The sequence below is a fragment of the Magnolia sinica genome, chromosome 14, assembly GCF_029962835.1.
Source record: "Magnolia sinica isolate HGM2019 chromosome 14, MsV1, whole genome shotgun sequence".
Lineage (NCBI taxonomy): Eukaryota > Viridiplantae > Streptophyta > Magnoliopsida > Magnoliales > Magnoliaceae > Magnolia > Magnolia sinica.
Window position 1 is genome coordinate 78535248 of NC_080586.1, and position 19793 is coordinate 78555040.

A 19793-nucleotide genomic window follows, 5' to 3' on the forward strand; every position below is an offset into this window, starting at 1 on the left:
GACACACATAGTAATTGGGTGGATTTCACATAAATGTTACGGTGGACTATTGTTAAAAATTTAGTGAAATGCATGTTATACACAAAAAAGGAGCCGAACACAAATTTTAAATTCACATAAATACATATACATGGTGCCGGACACTACTTAAAATTATAAATCACATGATTCCATAATAACTGTGATTTGGATTCCAATTCACATGCAATCCATGTTTTCAAACCACCCCTTGAGAGAGAAATGTTCCACATTCAACCAAAAGGGACAGAATTGCTACTTGAATCACTTTATCTATGATATTTTTGGTTGCATGGTACATCCACAGTGACCCCACCTGACCAGCTGTTAGGATCATCCAATAATCATTCATAGAAATTCAGGGCCGAAGACACTATCACTATACATATCCTTGGGCATCCCGGATCATCTGATAACTAATGACTTGATCACAACCGTAGCATTTCTTGCACGTGCCAATTTGCAGCCCTTCATTAGGTGGGACCCAAGATGTATTTTTCATGGAACAAGAAAAGACAGTTCCTGCCATCAGATGGGCCAATGAGAGGATGAACTTCATGTGGCCCACCTTAGTAATGATCCAGATCTGTCATTATCCCATGCAGAGAGGGTAGGATGACTGACATTAACATGCAGCCACATCTTTCCTGCTAACGTGCAGCTCAAGTAGGACATCCGAGCCATGCAAATGGTGGACCCTACCATGAAACTCACTTCGTGTGAAAATCAGGCCCGTAAGGCAATTGGTGGCCCACACCATTGAAACAAATAGATGGCTGCTAGCCCAGCTCAAAATATAGTCATGGTCCACTTAATGAACGGATCGTCCTGTTTTTTAAGATAGCCATTTTTATGGTGGGCCCAAAATGCAGAGGCCCAGATGCATAAAAATACAAATTATAAAAATATTTAAGCCTGAGTATAGACAACAATGGGCGTTTGGTCTAGTGGTATGATTCTTGCTTTGGGTGCAAGAGGTCGCGAGTTCGATTCTCGCAACGCCCCGCTTGCCCTGAACCTTGATACAAAAAACCAAAAGCCATCACTGCTCGGAGCAAGCACTTTTTTAATTTAAATTTTTTATTTTTAACCCTTATGATCCTACGGTTATGATCCACCTATACAGGTTTGGATGGGCTTGTTATATCAGTGGTTTGGATTGCTAAAGTTTGGGCCCCACCTTATTAACTGGGGATGTTTCTCTCTCTCTCTTTTTTTTTTTGGTTAATTTGAAGATTTTCTTCTGTGGTGAACCCATTTTGCTTGTGTGATCATGAACCGTTGATCAATTTTGTTTCTACTGTCCATTCATAACCACTAATTTGAAGGCTAGGATTGATCTATTGGTGTGGGTTTCGAACCAAGGTCCATCCATCTAAGGCTCAACTAGGTACACCGTCCGGATGCACCATCTCCTATCACATGGACAGGTGGGCCATGTGTTGCACTGCAAAAACAAGGTAGTTATTCAGGAAACGGATTGGCAACTCCCCCTGCCACCAGCCCTGGTCGGTGTTCTTTGGGCCCACCATGATGTATTTATTTCATCCATTCAGTTCATCCATTTTTTCAGATCATTTTAGTGTATCCCAAAAATAAGAGGTATATAACTATTAGGTGGACCACACCACAGGAAAACAATAGTGATTGGAAATCCACCATTAAAATCCTCCTAAGGCCCACTGTACTGTTTATTTGACATCCAATCTGTTGATTAGTTCATACAGACCCATATGAAGGGAGAAAAAAAATATCAACTTGATCCAATACTTTTATGGCCCCCAAAAAGTTTTTAATGGTCTACGTTCATTCATTCAACGCTGTTTCCTGTAATGTGTTCCAGTTGAGATTGGGATATACCTCATTTTTGGTTTCATAACATAAAATGATCTATAAAAATAGATGGACAGCATGGATGAAACACATACATCATAGTGGGGCCCACACAGCACCGACCATCAGCCATTGGCCGGTGGCAGGGGGAGTAGCCAATCCGTTTCCAGTTATTCAATTCCTTGTGCAATTTCAGCCTTCCGATCTAAGCTTGATTAGGCATCACCCTTCACCTTGAGAGTTCTATGTTTATGCAAAAATCTAGACAAAAAATGGTGGGTCCTACCATGAAACTCACCTGGGGAAAAAATCAGGCCGGTAAAGTCATTGGTGGCCCACCCCATTAAGACGGATGGACGGCCGCTGGTCCAGCTCAAAATATAGGCATAGTCAATACCGGCATCTTTAAGGTGAGCCCCAAAACCTGGGGCCCAGATGTAGTAATGCTTAAACATCTAAAAGCCTAGATGGATGATTGGTCTAGTTGTATGATTCTTGCTTTGGGTGCAAGATTTGGCCCACAAGGCCAGTAAATTTTTTATTTTTACGGTTGTGATGGGGCAAGTAGTTTTTGTTTAAACGACTATAATGTAGGAAGGATCTTCCAAATCCTTTTCTTTTAATTGATAACAGATGTTTAACGATTTAAAGAAAGAAGGGGCGTTTGGTCTAGTGGTATGATTCTTGCTTTGGGTGCAAGAGGTCGCGAGTTCGATTCTCGCAACGCCCCACTTGCCTTGGCCGGCTATCCATCTTAGGTTGCTGCACATGGCAAGTATTTTTTATTTTTTAATAAATATTTTTACGGTTATGATCGGACAACTAGTTTGGGTGTTTACGGTTCTGATCTAGCAAGGATCTTCCAAATATTCCCTTTTATTAATGGATAAGATTATTATTTTTTGTTTCTACGGTTATGATGGGGCAAGTAGATTTTGCGTTTACGGTTCTGATCTAGCAAGGATCTTCCAAATCCCCCTATTTCAATGGTTAGATGTTTTTTTAATGGCTAGGATCTTCTTGGGCCCAACTCATCAGCTAAAGATTTCATGACTATGATTTTTCAGTTTGAAAAGTCTGGAGCATTGGCCATATTGGGTGGGACAATTATATTAACGGTTTGGATTATGGAAGCAAGGATCTTCCCATATCTCTCTCACGGAAAAAAAAAATGTTTCTTTCATGGCTAGGATCTTCTTGGGCTTATTTCATCACCTAAAGATATCATGACTACGATTTTTCAATTTGAAAAGTTTGGAGTATGGCCATCTTGGGTGGGCCAATTATAATAAGGGTTAGGATTATTGAAACTTAGGCCGAATCGGAGATATCTTCTTTGACGATTAATCTAATATTTTCTTGGTGCAAAGGCCACTACGGTGGGTCCTTCACATCAATCGTTTGGGCTATTGAACCTTGGCCCTACTTATGGGCTAAAGACTTCATATCTAGTACCTTGGTTAGATCTTTTGTGGCTAGGATCTCTCTCTCTCTCTCTCTCTCTCTCTCTCTCTCATGGATACGAATACGATATTTCTTTAATAGCCAGGATCTTCCAAATTGAAGAATATTTGGTGCACGGACCATCTAGGGTGGGCCCATTATATCAATGGTTTGGGCAGTCTAACCTTGTGCCCCACTTATAGACTACAGATTTCATGGCTAGGATCCTTCTATATGAAAAAAGTTTTGGTGTGTGGACTATATTCTATCTGTGGTTTGGATTATTGTAGCTTGGGCTTCAGTTGATTGAACCAGGGGCATTGATGATGGATAAGATTTTCTTTAACGGCTAGGATCTTTTAATTTGAAGAATATCTGGTGCACAGGCAGTATATGATGGGCCCATCATATCAGTGATTTGGGGTACTGAACCTTGGGCCCCACTCGATGTTTTTATGGATAAGATTGTCTTTAAGGGCTACAATCTTCCAATTTGAAGAAAATTTGGTGCACAGGCGATCTATAGTGAGCCCTTCTCAGGTGGGCTTGTTATATTAGTTGTTTGGATTATTATTGAAGCTTGGGCCCTACCATATTAAATCAGGGACATCTTCTTTGTCTGTTGATCTGAACATTTTCTTGGTGCACAGGCCATCCATGGTGGGCCTACCATATCAATGGTTTGGACCACTGAACCTTGGGCCCCACTCATGGGATAAAGATTTCACGGCCAGAATCTTTCGAAAGCCCCCGCGCGCGCATATCATATCAATGGTTTGGATCATTGAAGTTTAGGACCCACTTGATTGAAATGGGCCCATCATATCAATGGTTTCAATTGCTGAACCCTAGGCCTCACCTGCCAGCTAATACTTTATAGCTAGGATCTAAGTCTATCAGGAATCTATTTACCCTCAAAGAAAGTCATGTTCTTCAAACTATATCAGGAAATCCATAACACTGGAGGGGTTACAGAAACTTCCAGATGGAATGTGGGGTACATAATATTCTCTATATGCCATCTAAACCAGTCATCAGGCGTGCCCCACCAGGATGAAGGGGCCCAGCAAAACACAGGCCATTCCAAATCTCAGGTAGTGGCCTCCCTGCATGAATAAATATGTTTTAGGCCTGATCTGTACTTCATTGCTCTTCATGGGAGGTCCCACCTGCGTTTTGGATTTGGATGAGTCTTGGCAAGTAGGATGAACATGAGGAGGCACACTAGGTGTGTGGTTTGGATTCCACATATATATCACAGGTGGGCCCCACAGCTCAGGATGCATGGTAAAATTATCATTTGTTCATACCAATGTGTTTTGGCATGTTGTAAGTAGTTATTACTGTGTTGATGTCACCAAGTTTTATAGTTTTATAGGCCCCACCATGACGTATTATATCCAAACCGTCCGTCCATTTGGTGAGATCATTTCAAGGCTTGAGCCAAAAAATGAGCCAGATCTAAAGCTCAAGTGGACCACACCACAGAATGCAGGAGGGATTCAATGTCTACCATTGAAAACTTCTTGGGGGTCACAGAAGTTTTGGATCAATCCGATATTTGTTTTTTACCCCTCATTCAGGTTTGTGCGGTCTTATGAACAAGTTGGATGGCAAATAAACATCATGGTGGGCCCTAGGAAGGTTTCAACTGTGGCAATCATTATCCCAACTGCTTTGTGTGGTGTGGTCCACTTGAGCTTTGGAGCTGTCTCATTTTTGGGATCATGCCCTGACATGATCCCGCAAAATGGACAAATGGTGTGGAATAACACAAGTCATGGTAGGGTCTACAGAACTTGGTGACGTCAACACACCATCAAGGTCGGTGGTGTGGCACACCACGCAATCTGCTTCCAGAGATTCCAGACATGCGATCACATGGACCAAATGCTTTTTTCTGTTTTTTTTTTTTCCCCCTTCTTTTTCTGTAAGCCTGCAGTGGTAAGCTGCCAGTTATCCTCATGATGCTAAAGAACACATCTTCAATCAGACTACTTAGTTCAACATGCAAAAGTGCCTTCCGTCATTAAACTGGAAATACTATGTCAACTACAAAAGGCAAGAGAAGATTCCCATATTTCAAAGGACTACTTACCACGGATCTGTACATGCCATGAGGCGGGTCTTCACTTGGATTGTTTGTGTTTTGCCAAGTTGTATAACGCGTCTTTGATTGGTCCTTCATTCTTCTGCCTGTTAGCCTAATAGAGGAAACACGAAACCAAAGTTTTATCTTACAAAGACTATGCATTCCTGATGAAACAAAAACTAACGAGAATGAGTTCCTGGACTCGGCAAAATAAAAATCACCAGCAAAACCAAAAAGAAGTTAGCCAGTATGGGCCTTCTAGTCTTTAAGCAATCAGAACAAAGAACAGTGATATGATTCAGACAGTTGAGAAAGCTGTGAGGCAATAACTGTAAATAGCAGGCATTTAACTTCATTTAAGAATGCAATCAGCAGTCTATTAGACTCCTAGACAAATGGAGCATTTTTAATAGTCGAACCACGCCAAGTTTCCTCTTAAGGAACTGTTTGGAGACAATCTATGGGAAATCAATTAGTTTTCAGTTCATTTGATGTTTACGACTGTTGGAGTGAAATGAAAATGGATTCCACATGGTAATCATTAGACTTGTCCATGGTTGGCTCAAGATACAAGGTGACTGTTGTCTAGTGAGAAATGGGATCTCCACTTGCTATCCAACAGACAGTCCTTTTGGGAATTCCATAAGTGCCCAGTGTTAGAAAATGTCTTCCTTACAGTTATTCATGTCCATACCATGGATTCCTCATATCTAAACATTCACATACAACATTGTATGCGAACTTTCTCATAAAACGCTTTATTACCTGTGAACATGTCACTTATGGTGCACGTATGACCCTTGCAGAAATCAGACTAATCGACTTGTTTGATGGGCCACGCCTATAGTTAGGTAGACCGCATGCTGTCCACTGATTTCAATGGTATATAGCGAGTATGATGAGTGGATTGGTCCAATGTTCAGCCCAGATGATCTGTCTTGTGTGGCAACATTTTGCCCAGCTCGACACAAGTGGCACATTGACAGCAAAGAAAGCATTGTGAAAGTTTATATATGAATGTGTACTTCTCTTTCTCTACAGTGCTGCATCCAAGCTTTCACGACGCCTTCTACGAAGGAACAATAAAATGTGACCTTGATGGGAGGGTCTGCCTTCCAAGTTTAAGGAGCATCAAGCCCCAAAGCAAGCTAATGGCTCAGAATCTAGTAAATAGACACGTTCAGCTCTTTGATTACTTTTTCCAAGGGCTTGTTTGGATTCGCTAAAACATTAACTGATGCAGGACAATTAGAGGTGGGCATCGAGTCGAGTCGGACCGGATTGGGTCCAACTCGACTCGGTCCGAAACTTTCAATGCTCTGACCGAACTTGATCCGATCTGGGACTGAGTCCGAGTCCTCTTACTCGATCCGATCCGTCACACTGCTGGCCTGACCCGAACCGACTCCGACTCGATCAGGGAAACCAAGTCGGATCGAGTTGGGTATAGTTCGGATCAAATCCTCTATTTCAATGGTAGAGGTTCAACCCCACTACTTTTTGCATTGTGGTCTACTTGATCTTTAGATTTGTCTTGTTTTTTGACTCAAGCCTTACAACAAGCCCGCCAAATGGATGGACGGTTTGGATATAACACATACCTCATGATGGGACCCACAGAATTTGCTGACGTCATATCACCTGCTAGCCTGGTGCGTTGGTACACCTGTCAGCCACTACTAGTGCCAGTCCGTGAATGCTTCACGTTTACGGGTTACCCTCTCATTATAATATTCATAATCATTTTTTTTTTGCCCACCGAGGTGTGGTTCACAAATCCAAACCATTCATTATGTGTCCCACTTGGATGAGGGGTCAGACCAAGTTTCGGATGCATCTAAATTTTAGGTGGGCCCCACCAAGTGATTTTATATGTTTTAGGAATGTCTTCACATGATTTAGATGGTATCGCCCACCTGAGTTCCGTATATGGCTGATTTTTGGGATATCCCATAATTTAAAGGGGACCCATCAAATGCACGGTGTTAATGTTCGACACGCATCACGGTGGGGCCCACACAGCTCAACCTCATGGGAAGTTCCCATGAGCTCGACTGCATAGAACTATTTCCCCCTCTCTCTGTCAGAGCTCGGTGCTCGATGTGTACCTCGAGCCATGAGCTGAGAGAGGGATTGGCTACTCCCCTGCCACCGGCCCATGGCTGATGGTTGGTGCTGTGGACCCACCATAATGTATTTATTTCATCCATGTCGTCCATCTATTTTTCTAGATCATTTTATGATATTAAACCAAAAATGAGGTATATCCCGATCTCAAGTGGACAACATTACAGGAAATAGTGTTGAATGAACATTGTGCGGATCGGATCTGATTGGCCCTACTCGATCTGCACCGATCCAGGCCGTCGGTTTGGTTCGGATCAGGTCGGATCCATCGAATCGGGTCAGAAATGCCTAGTTCTAGGTGGCAAGGGAGTAGTCAATCCCTCTCTCAGCTCATGGCTCGAGGTACACATCGAGCACCGAGCTCTGACACACAGAGAGAGAGAGAGAGAGAGAGAGAGAGAGAGAGAGGGAAATAGTTCTATGCAGTCGAGCTCATGAGAACTTCCCATGAGGTCGAGCTACATGGGCCCCACCGTGATGCATGTCGAACATCAACACCGTGCATTTGATGGGTCCCCTTTAAATTATGGGATATCCCAAAAATCAACCGTATACGGAACTCAGGTGGGCCATACCATCTAAATCATGTGAAGACATTCCTAAAACATATAACATCACTTGGTGGGGCCCACCTAAAATTTGGATGCATTTGAAACTTGGTCTGACCCCTCATCCAAGTGGGACACATAATGAATGGTCTGAATTTGTGAACCACATCTCGGTGGGCTCAAAAAAATGATTATGAATATTATAATGGGAGGGCAACCCGTAAACGTGAAGCATTCACGAACTGGCACTGGCAGTGGCTAGTAGGTGTACCAACGCACCAGGTCAGCAGGTGATATGACGTCAACAAATTATGTGGGTCCCATCATGAGGTATGTATTATATCCAAACAGTCCATCCAGTTGGCGAGCTCACCTTAAGGCTTAAGTTGAAAAATAAGACAAATCTAAAGATCAAGTAGACCACAATGCAAAAAGCAGTAGGGTTGAACGTCTACCACTGAAATAGAAGATTCGATCTGAACCGTACCCAACTTGATCCGACTCGGTTTCCCTGACCGAGTTGGACTCAGTTCGGGTTAGGCCAGCAGTGTGACGGATTGGATCGAGTCAGAGGACTCGGACTCAGTCTCGGATTGGATCGAGTTCGGTTAGAACATTGAAAGTTTCGGACCGAATCGAGTTGGACCCAATCCGGTCAGACTTGACTCGATGCCCACCTCTACTGCCACCGGCCCGTGGCTAATGGTTGGTGCTCTGTGGACCCACCATAATGTATTTATTTCATCCATGTCGTCCATCTATTTTTCTAGATCATTTTACGGTATTAAACAAAAAATGAGGTATATCCTGATCTCAAGTGGACAACATTACAGGAAATAGTGTTGAATGAACATTGTGCGGATCAGATCGGTCCGGATTGGCCACTGATCTGAACTCGATCCGATGAACAATTGGATCTGATTGGCCCTACTCGATCCACACCGATCCAGGCCGTCGGTTTGGTTCAGATCGAGTCGGATCGGGTCGTATCCACCGGATCGGGTCAGAAATGCCCAGCTCTAAGGACAATTAACCACTTGCTCTAAAAGTTTGAACTATTAGAGCATGGTGAATCAATCCCTTTTATCTCATAGCCCAAGCCCCACATCGCATGGGTTAGGACCTCAGCCAAACCCCCCTCGTGTGCCCCACTTCACATGGGTACTGCCTCACACTAGCCACCCACCTCACATGGGCTGCCCACCCCGAGTGTGCCCCTACATCCCACAGGCAACCCCACTCGAACCTGGTGTAAAAATGCTCTTGCATTATTAACTCGAGAAATGTTGTTTCCATGAACATAGCTTTTTGTTGTTTGTTTCTGTAAATTTTCTGGAAATACTGTTTTCATTTTCCTCTCATTTAATGAAAATGCCCTTTTTTCGTTTCCTTTCTCACATTTTTAAGAAACAACATTTCCAAAGTAATGAGGAAAAAATGAAGGAAATAACCACTACTATTACCAAGTGTCCCATATGATAGTCACATGCGCCACCACCCATTTTCTAGGTGCCCCACATGTGCAACAGTCCCATCTTCAAGTGCCCCATATGTGCTAATGTGCCTGACATGTGCTAACATGTCACATGTGCGACAAATGCCACCATCCATCTTAAAGTGCCACGTATGTGCCAATGCGGCACACATGCAACACGTGCCACCACTCATCTTTTAGTGCAGTAGATGTCAATGTGCCACTCTTGTCTCCAAATCCCCCACATGTGCATATGTGCTACATGGCACCGCCCATCTTGCCAGATGCGTTACTATGTTGCATCTATACCATGTGCCACCAACCATCTTCAAGTGTCCCATATGCACAAACGTCCACCTCCAAGTGCCCCATATCCACATGTGCCATCATCCATCTTAAAGTACCAAACATGTGCCACTACCCATTTTGGGTCATGTCAATGTGCCACACACCCCAATACCCCATGCCTGCAACACATGCCACCATCATCTTCAAGCACCCCCATGTGCCAATATATCACGTGTACTACTGTAAAATGTGTTGCCATCCATCTTTAAGCACTCCACATGCACCAGAAGTGCTCATATGTCATATGTGCAACATGTGCCACCATCTATCTTTAAGCAGCCCATGTGTGCCACATCCCACATGTGCTAATGTGACATGTGCCACAATCTATCTTCAATGCACATGTGTAACTTTCCATCTTCAAGTAAAATTTTCATGAAAAAACTCATTTTTTATTTTTTATTTAGCAAACAACATATTTAAAAACAGATGAAAAAAAAATAAAAATTCAAGAAAGTCTTGTTAGAAACAATCAATGGAAACTTCTCGTTTCCCACTATTTCCTCGAAATGGCGTTTACCGAGAAACACCATTTCCTCAAATTTTTACCCCAAATCCAAACATGCCCCCAAGGAAAACACAAATTCGGTCTTTCATCTCTAATAGAGAGTGAGCCCATCACTACCCATGTTCACATTTTCTAAGCCACAGTTTCTGTTCAAGTTGCTGGTATAAACCACCACCACCCCACCAAAAAAAAAAAAGGAGAAAAAAGAAAAAAGAAAAACAAAAAAAGTAGAGAGCAGATATATGATAGAAGATGCTACAAACTGATGCTTACCTTTAAGGATGGCACAAGGGCGAAAACCTCATCAACTGTTTCCGGGCAAATGTTTCCAATCATGCATATCTGCGGTCACAATACATTAATTAGAAATGACAGGAAATTAAGGTACGAAGTCGTTTTATTGTATAGTAATGATGGCAACTTGTGCCAGCAGGATTTTGAATGGCACGCGGATGGGAAATCTGGGACATTAGTAAGGGAGGCACCACCATATGTGTTCCATGGCCTAATTAGGCTGGTCTGGCCTTTGGGTGGGCCATACGTTTGTGAAAGAAAATGGATGGTTAAAAGGGATTGACCGGTGGTCCACATTCAACATACATGCGTGGCAACCCAATGACTAGATTGGCCTGATCTTTTGGCCACGTCACATAAACAGTTGATCCTGCATGATGAACGGCCCAAATCTCTCATGCTCTTGTGAAATTGTATCATGCGGGAAGAGTAGAATCAAAATCCCATTGTCACAAGTAACCATAGTAGGGTTTTTTCTCATTTAGTTACGAACCTCGCCATCAGTGACCTTGTTCCTTTTCAGCGTTCTAAATCTGAAGTTAATGTTTCAAAATCCAGTTCCTTACAGGAAAAAAAAAAAAAGAAAAAAAGAAAAAAAGATGCGCAATTCATGAATACGAAAGCAAATTTTTTTCAACTAAAAGCATGCTCCAACAGGCAATGTAAGAAGGATACGATAAGACTTGTCTTGCAGCCTCGGGACTTGTATAATGGCTGCCAGTTTTGGCATACTGCAATCCTTTGAAAAATGATCTGAAAGAGATAAACCAGTTAGAAAATCTTCTCTCTGTAATAATGTGGACTCGGCACTTGCTTAAAACAACCAGGTGATACTACTACAAACAGAAAAGAAACAAATGCAGAACCTAATGCTTAAACATAAGCTCCTCACTCTGGGATCTTGACTGCTGGATCCGCTGACAATATTGACAGGCTCTCCTCAATTCCTTGCAAAACGAGTGCTGCCTCACAGTCCATTAGACATTTTGCATTCTTTGGAAGTTCTGTGTGAAATTGCCAAAACCATTAAAAATAAATAAAACATTATAGTACCTCAACGAAATCCATCATCAAGCTATTAAGATATTTTCTAGTACACATTCACAGTCTATGCACAGGCATATGGTGAATACAGTTAACAAGAGAGACATCCATCTGGAAGGACTTATTGGAGCAGCATAGATGCTCCAGAAATGCAATTTATTTGACTGCCCTTATTCAAACACTGAATACCTCAGTGCAGAAAGACAATAGGACAAGATCCACACTTCCATTCTAAGTCTCCATGAAAAGATGGACTGTTGAACTTGATTAAGTAGTTGTCGAGTGCCAGTTCCGATAAACTAGTGCATCTACAAAATCATTGCAGAAGTGCTAGCAGGTAGGATATGCATGACTCTTGGTAACATTACTTCTGCATTACAAAGTGCCTTCATGTCCATGAGAATGGTGTCAGATAGACTTTTTATTTCCATGAGATGGTCAGCGAGTGTATCAAGAAGGGGTCCAAAGGTTTCCTCCTTGAGATTGACATGGAAAAGGAACACAACCATGTCAACTGGAAACTCATAGTTTATTTGCTTGGGAGGACAATATCCTTATTTCCTAACTAAAGATCCTATGAAAGGACAGACTGTTGAACTTGATTTAGTTGTCAATTGCCAGTTCCGGTTCACCAGTTAAGGGTGCAGCATTTGGATGCACAAATGAATTGAATTGCGACCATTCAGTTAAATCAATTGGAAATAATGAAATCTACAATACTTGGCATTCATGCTGAGGAAGTAGCCCTCAAATTAGATTAAATTCTTTTGAAGTCCAACTTGAAAGTAACATAATTGTGAGTTGTGACATGGCAACCAAGTCCCTCAATATGAAGGTATGCAGTAACCAAGGTATTCCGTAACAGTAACGATGGCCATAACGGCCACCACCTTTACCTTTAAAATATGGGTCGTAGTGCCCATTATGGTCTCTCTTTTTTATTATTGAAAAAAAGAGGCTGAAAAACCTGAATTTGCCTTGTAACAGACCATAACAAGGCCATTCTAGCCTTTACGAGGGCGTAATGGGCCGTTACGGAAGCTATAACGTGCCATAACAGCGGTTAAGGGTCATTTTTCCCATAATGGCTGTTACAACTTTGTACCGTGTAATGGTTACCATCATTACTTTTATGTAATGGCTTTTAGGCATTATGGGATCATACGGGCCAGGGTTTGGGCAAATGGCTAGAGTCGTTGGTTTGCTCCCCACAGACGCGGTTTCGATTCCCCTCTCTGTGCTTTACCCGATGTACGTGGTTTACGGGTGATTGCATGCATCCGCAGGGAATAGTCTCGCCTTCAAAAGGGGCGGGGAGACCCTGTTGTCATTAAAATTTATTTTTATTATTTTTTTTTTTTTAAATGACGTTATGTAATGGTAACAGTGCCAACCCTGATGTGTTACAGGGTCATAACGGCTGTTATGAAAAAATTGCCCATATTGGCCCCATAACAGTCTTCACAGCCTCCATTATGGCCCGTTACAGCCCCATAACAGCCTATCACAGGGCCAATGCAGGGGTTTTTTTTCAAAAAAAAAAAAAAAAGACCGTAACAGCCATTGCAGTCCATATTGTAACAGTAACGATGGTGGCCGTTATGGCCACCATTACCGTTACAGCACACCTTGCTCAATATGAATACTAGGGACGTGAATACAATTTGATAACTTCCACTTTATTGAAGTAATTATAGCAATCTTATTCAAAAGGGCGCCCAAACACATCTTTAATGAAGAAGGCTATTGAATATGTCAAATGAACCGACTTTTCACGCTGTTTACGTTCTTTTCATCATACCAATCTTTAGATAATGGTTGGACTAGCGGACTTTCAAAATCCTGTTTCTCAAAAATTCCAAATTTGGTGATATGTACAGCCTGCACAGACCCCGCCCTTCTTTCTGAAGAGAAAATCTCACAAGCAACTAGTTGTAGGTTGAAAAATCATGCAACTAGTTGCATAAGGTACCCACCATGGTGTGCGCATGGCATCCAACCCATCTAGCAGGGTTTGCAATATTTTGTTGATTTCCACAATGTCTCAAATACAATTAGTAACATAAAAGTTTTAATCATTTTAAGCAGTTAAGTGAGAGTTAGCCACTAAATTTAGAGATCATCAACTGCTGAATATAAATCTAGCCCGATGTCTAATCATCTCAACCTGACAAGCTAAAATAAATTGAGAAAGAAAATTGTGGAGAATAACTAAAGATGGTAATATTAAAAGAAAACGATGCAACAAGCACCATCTAAAAAGAGAAGAAACAGAAGAACTTTTTGGAAGGTAAAAAGAGAAGAAGAAAATGGAAACGGTGAACGATTAGCTATAACGAGTACTGACCCTCTTCAATTTTCAGTTCTACTTCAGCTATACTGACTTTTACAACCGGTTCTCGTGCCCCACTGCTCTTTCCCCCAGCCTTCCCCATCCTATCATCTTTTCCTCCTTTGGCCCAGTCTCCTGAGCAATCAACATTATGCGTGATAAATAGTATATGTAATTTCATTCACAGAAATTAATAAGAACAGAAACCAAATTGATCAATGTATCTGACGACCCTTTGAATAAAACAGAAAAGAAAAGGGCAACCAAGCAACAAAGAAACAACCCAAACGGAAGAACGTAATGGATAGACAAACCCTTGGCAATGGGGGTTCCAGATGACCCCTTCCCCTTCTCAGCAGACTTCACAGGCATGTTGACGTCTATGTCTTCTGAATCTAAAAACCAAATAAGCGAGAAGCTTTCAGAAAATAGAGCAAACCTTTCAGTGCTTTGTACAATGGCATTTCAAAACTTCGAAAACAACCAGTGGTTCAGCACTGTCTAAAATAAGCATTGCAGCAACACACCCATAAGGAAAATGTCAGTATCTCGGTCAACACAAACACAGTACTCGGCCTGAATTACAAGTGCTCATCCCTGAGTGTGTTTCATACAAGTCAAGCCACCATCCTAAGATCACTGTTTATCAGGTACATCCCACAGAGGGTAAATATTGTATATGGTCCCATCCACAATGAGGCCCACAAGATGAGTGGCCTGGATCACCGCAAGGTGGGCCTCACCTGCGAGCCCCAGCGAAAAAAAATTCATGCAGGCCGAGCAGTATATATAATATCTGAATCTCAATCTGGTGACTTCAAGAAGAAGAAGAAGAAGAAGAAAGTTGAAACAATTTGCATGGAAAAACCTTCAGAATCTGACAATTCAAAATGAACTTTCTTTATTTGAATCTCAATCTGGTGACTTCAAGAAAAAGAAGAAGAAAGTTGAAACAATTTGCATGGAAAAACCTTCAGAATCTGACAATTCGAAATGAACTTTCTTTCTTCCCTTCTTTGACGATGAATCATCCTTGCCTTTCAATGGCACTGCAAAGAAAAATATAAATATAAATAGATAATCAATTTCACAAATAGAGACTCCAATAAAAATAAAAATAAACCATCAGAAATATATGCAATGAACCCTAAATTACTTGCTGCAGCCACAAACTTCTAAATTTAGACAATTAACAAAAATGGAGGTGTGCTTTTTATTTTTATTTTTATTTTTATTTTTTTGTGAAAGGTAAAATTCAGTAGGCAAAAGCCAAAACAGTAAGGACAAGCACTACAAAAAAGAGAGAGGAAAAAAAAAAAAACCTTAAAAAATGTAAACAGAACCTACAGGATCTAAAGAGAAACTAAGAATACAGCAACAATACAGTCCACTGACTGAAAGAGCCCACTAAACCCACAAAAATTAAGGAGCCCAGTCCCAAAACAAAAGAAAAACTCTATTTAGAACCCCAGCCGCAGAGATGTTTTTGTTTCAGAAGCACCAGTCATTTCTTTCCCTCCAAATCTTCCAAAGTGTAGCCAGTAGAGCCAACCTCCATCTCTTCCTCTCCATTCTCCCCCCATCCACCTCATGCCACATGGATAATAAATCTCCAATCGAAAAGGGCATCGCCCAGAGGACATTGGCTAAGGAGAGAATCCCCGCCCAGACGACAAAGGAGAAAGAGCAATGAAGAAATAGGCAGTCCACAGTTTCAGCGTCTGAGTAGCACAGCAGGCAGACATTGGGAAGATTTAATCCTCTTTCTCAGCTTGTCTACTGTTAAGATCCTTCTCCTCCCCGTGAACCACACAAACATGAACGAAGAAAGGCATGAGAGAAGGCATAATGGCTAGTGAGGCCTCAATTCTTGACTGGAAGGGATACCAAAGGCCTCTGCCCTTCCATCCCTTAGATAGAGAGGGAGGGCAGAGCTTTTGGTTTTTTCATGTGGTCAAACAGTTGAACAGTGAAAATAGACGGCGACTGCCTGATCGAATTGATAGGGTCATGTAGGAATGTGAAGCTCTCTGAACAAAATAACACTCCACTCCCTTGGCACAGCAACCTAATAGTAGAGCCCACCTTTCACTGATCTGGAATAGTCATCCAGCCGGCACCACTATAGATGGGGAATGCCAGAGAAACCTCATCCATTGAACTATCTAAATGAATAACCAATGGGCATTTTAGCCAAAGGTCCATACTCAATGAGAAAAAAGAAGAAGAAGAAGAAGAATAAAGAAACTACAAAAGCAAATGGCTGAAATCTGTCTGACGAAGGAGATTTTTTTAACACTACCTGATTAAGTCTTGATCATGTCTCCCCCTAGTTAGATGAGCGGGTAGAGACATTGTAGTGTGTGCTAGTGTGAGCGATCCAGGGTTCAATCCCTGGAAGTGCAACCTTTTGATGGGCAACGCTGAAGAAATCTCATCCATCAAACTATTTAAATGAGTGACTGATAGCCATTTTAGCCAGCAGTCCACACTCGGGAAGAAAAGTATTGAAGCATAAGGCTAAAATATGTCTGATGGGGGAGATCATTCAAGCACAAGCCCAATTAATGGTCTCCATCATGAGAAGCAAGGGCCCAACTGTTTGGACCGAAAGAAATAACCGCTGTTTCCGGAACGAATCGAAGCCTTATCACCTAGTCTCTTCCTTTGTTAAATGTCTAATTGCTGAATGGGCTTCCCATATGGATGGGTACAATGTCGATCTTTCTTTTTTGCAGTCCTAATTGGTTCTGCTATCTCAGCAGATCCTTTCTGTAGCTTTTCTCCCCCCTTTTAATCAAGTTATCTTTCAAAAAAAAAAACTGTTATATGATGATCGCCGAACAAAATAGCACTTCATTCCCTCATCACAACAACCTAATGGTAAGGCCCACCTTTCACTGAAACAGAACAGTCATCTGGCCAACACCACTGTAGATGGACAATGCTTGAGAAATCTCATTCATTGAACTATTTAAATGAGCGACCAATGGCCATTTTACCCAATGGTCCATATTCAACCGGAAAAAGGAAAGAAACAGCATAAGCAAATGGCTAAAAATTTGTCTGATGGAGGAGATTTTTTCCGCATGAACCAATGCGAATTGGGTACTACCCCACCAGGACCTAGATAGAGACAGACAGTTCCCGGCAAGGACTCTATGACGCCCACCTTGATGTATGTGTTTTATCCACGCCATCCATCCATTTTGAATTATCATTTTAGGGCATGAGACCAGAAAGGAAGCAGATCTATGGCTCAAGTGGACCACACAACAGGAAACTGTGAGGATGGAATGCCTACCTTTGAAAACCTCATGGGGGCCACAGAAGTTTTGGATCAAGCTGATATTTATGTTCTCCCTTCAGCCAGATCTGTCTGACCTTATGAACAGATTGGATGGAAAATAAAACATCACTGTGGGCCCTAGAAAAGTTTCTAGGGTGGGCATGATTGTCACCATTGCTTCCTGTGTCATGGTCCACTTAAGACTTTGATCTTCCTCCTTTATGCGCTCATGCGTTAAAATGATCTGTCAAAATGGAAGGACAGAATGGACAAAATACATACATCACGGTGGGCCCCACGGAGCCCCTGCAAGGACTATCCATCTCTAGCTAGGTCTTGCTTGGGGTAGTATGAAATCCACGAACCTGATTAAAGGTCTTGATCAAGGGAAGGTGGGGCCCAGTTGTTATATGATGCTCCCCAAACAAAATCCGCGCACCTGATTAAAGGTCTTGATCAGGAGAAGGTGGGGCCCAGCTATTATATGATGTTCCCCAAACAAAATCTGCGCACCCGATTAAAGATCTTCATCAGGAGAAGGTGGGGCCCAGCTATTATATAATGCTCCCCAAACAAAATCGGCACACCCGATTAAAGGTCTTGATCAGGATAAGGTGGGGCCCAGCTATTATATGATGCTCCGCAAACAAAATACCACTTAATTCCCTCAGCACAACAACCTGACAGTAGAGCCCACCTTTCGCTGATCCAGAACAGTCACCTGATCAGCACCACTATAGATGGGCAATGCCCCTGAAATCTCATCCATTGAACTATTTACATGAGTGACTGATGGCCATTTTACCCAACGGATCATAATCAACATGAAAAAAGAAAGAAACCACTGGAGCCAATGGCTAAAACCTGTCTGATAGGGAAGATTTTTTTTAGCGCGAAACCGATTAACGGTCCAGATAATGAGAAGGTGGCCCAGCTGAAATTTTACTCTCCGAACAAGGGGCAAAACTCCATTTTGCTCGGCCGAACATTGCATGCATTACCCAAAGGAGGGAAGTTGACATTTACACCCGCTATTGTTGATAGATACACCCTTTTCTCCCCCTAAAAAAACCCTAATTTCTAAATCGACAGATACTACATTGCAAGAGAAGGAGCAAGAAAAGGAGTGATCTGATTACTGCATGCCACCGATAATTATTTTAAAAAATTAATAAAAAATAATAAAAATTACAGAAAATGAAGTGAAATTCCTGCAAAGGAAGGGGTGGAAGAGATGATGATCTGACCGTTCTTTTTCGCGGTCGATTTCGAAACGGTGACTTTCTTCCCAGCCAGTGCTGAGAATCGCTTTCCCCCTTTCTCCGCCATTGCTGGGAGCTGCAAAATCATGCAGCTTTCCTGAGGAGGGTTTTCTATACTGGGCGCGAATTTGGTACTACCGTACTGCCCCCACAGGGACCTAGATAGAGACGGACGTTCCTGTAGGGGGATCTGTGGGCCCCACCGTGATGTATTTGATTTATCTACGCCGTTCATCCATTTTTATAGATCATTTTAGATTATAAAACCAAAAATAAGTTATGTTAAAGACTCGCGTGGACCACACCACATGAAGCAGTTGAGATTAAATTCCTACCGTTGAAAACTTCCTAGGGCCACCGTGATGTTTATTTGCCATCCAGCCTTTTCATAAGGGCACGTACACCTACATGAAGGGAAAATATAAATATAGCTTGTTACAAAAATTCTGTACCGCGAGAAGTTTTCAACAGTAATCTTTCCATCCCCACTGCTTCCTGTGGTGGGGTGCATTTAAGCCTTCAAGATATCTAGTACTTTGAGTTATGGCCTGAAATATCTCTCAAAATGAACGGACAGAGTGGATAAAACATTTACATCACGGTGGCCCTCTAGAGCCCCTAACAGCACCGTCCGTCTTTATGTGGGTCCCGGTGTACCAACCTACACCCTACAACATTAAAACCGTACAAGGTTAAAGATAGCGTAGAACCGTGAGAACCGAAATATATTGGATACACCTCTTTTTGCAGTGCACCTTGCAGGGTTATTTGTTAATCCGGACGGTCCATAGAGTGGGCCAACGTATAAAAGGAAATTTTTTTAAGATAAAAGTGGACAGGAAGGAATAATTACCGTGCATAACAAGGTTATCCCGCAAAAAGTGTTGTGGTCGCACCATAATGAAGAGGAGGTCACTTGGGAGACGGAAGTAGAAATCCATAAACATTATCCAAATCTACTCAAGGAATGCGAACAGGTATAAATTTTGAGGATAAAAATTATTTATAAGGGGGTAGATTATAATACTCGGGCCAAATGTCATGGTGTCTTATGGCGTCCACTAGCGAAATCGCCACATAACCGCACTATGCGGCCTCATGAAGCACACGTGTAAGACCCTAAAAAGCTAGAAGAAAAGTAATGCCAGGAGTCACTACCACCAAATTACGATAGGACAAGG

General features: G+C 42.1%; 1 protein-coding gene and 2 non-coding genes across 4 annotated transcripts; 2 read left to right on the plus strand and 1 right to left on the minus strand.

Moving 5' to 3' along the window:
• Positions 1-951: 951 nt before the first annotated feature.
• On the plus strand, positions 952-1023 carry TRNAP-UGG (transfer RNA proline (anticodon UGG)). Its single transcript has one exon. It is a non-coding gene; the product is annotated as a tRNA-Pro (tRNA).
• A 1486-nt stretch (positions 1024-2509) lies between these two features.
• On the plus strand, positions 2510-2581 carry TRNAP-UGG (transfer RNA proline (anticodon UGG)). The gene has a single exon. It is a non-coding gene; the product is annotated as a tRNA-Pro (tRNA).
• Positions 2582-5296: 2715 nt separating this feature from the next.
• On the minus strand, positions 5297-18755 carry LOC131224642 (DNA-directed RNA polymerases IV and V subunit 4-like). Of its 2 annotated transcripts, none has more exons than XM_058219910.1 (9): positions 18598-18755; positions 15033-15110; positions 14376-14456; positions 14077-14196; positions 11578-11689; positions 11361-11438; positions 11179-11212; positions 10665-10733; positions 5297-5498 (listed from the first exon to the last, which is right to left on the minus strand). In XM_058219910.1, the coding sequence occupies exons 1-9, from the start codon at positions 18698-18700 to the stop codon at positions 5424-5426; spliced, it is 750 nt and encodes a 249-aa protein (XP_058075893.1). In that variant the 5' UTR covers positions 18701-18755; the 3' UTR covers positions 5297-5423. The 2 variants fall into 2 exon arrangements, with proteins under 2 accessions (XP_058075893.1, XP_058075892.1); XM_058219909.1 differs by having other exon boundaries at positions 11179-11218.
• Positions 18756-19793: the final 1038 nt, after the last annotated feature.

Bases quoted from the DNA above. Each gene is read 5' to 3' on its own strand.
- LOC131224642 (XM_058219909.1), bottom strand. From the start codon at position 18,700: ATGATTTTGCAGCTCCCAGCAATGGCGGAGAAAGGGGGAAAGCGATTC. The intron at 15,111-18,597 runs GTCAGATCATCA...TTTTCTTTGCAG, and splicing joins ATCGACCGCGAAAAAGAACG to TGCCATTGAAAGGCAAGGAT. The intron at 14,457-15,032 runs GTTTTTCCATGC...TTTGGTTTTTAG, and splicing joins CGAATTGTCAGATTCTGAAG to ATTCAGAAGACATAGACGTC.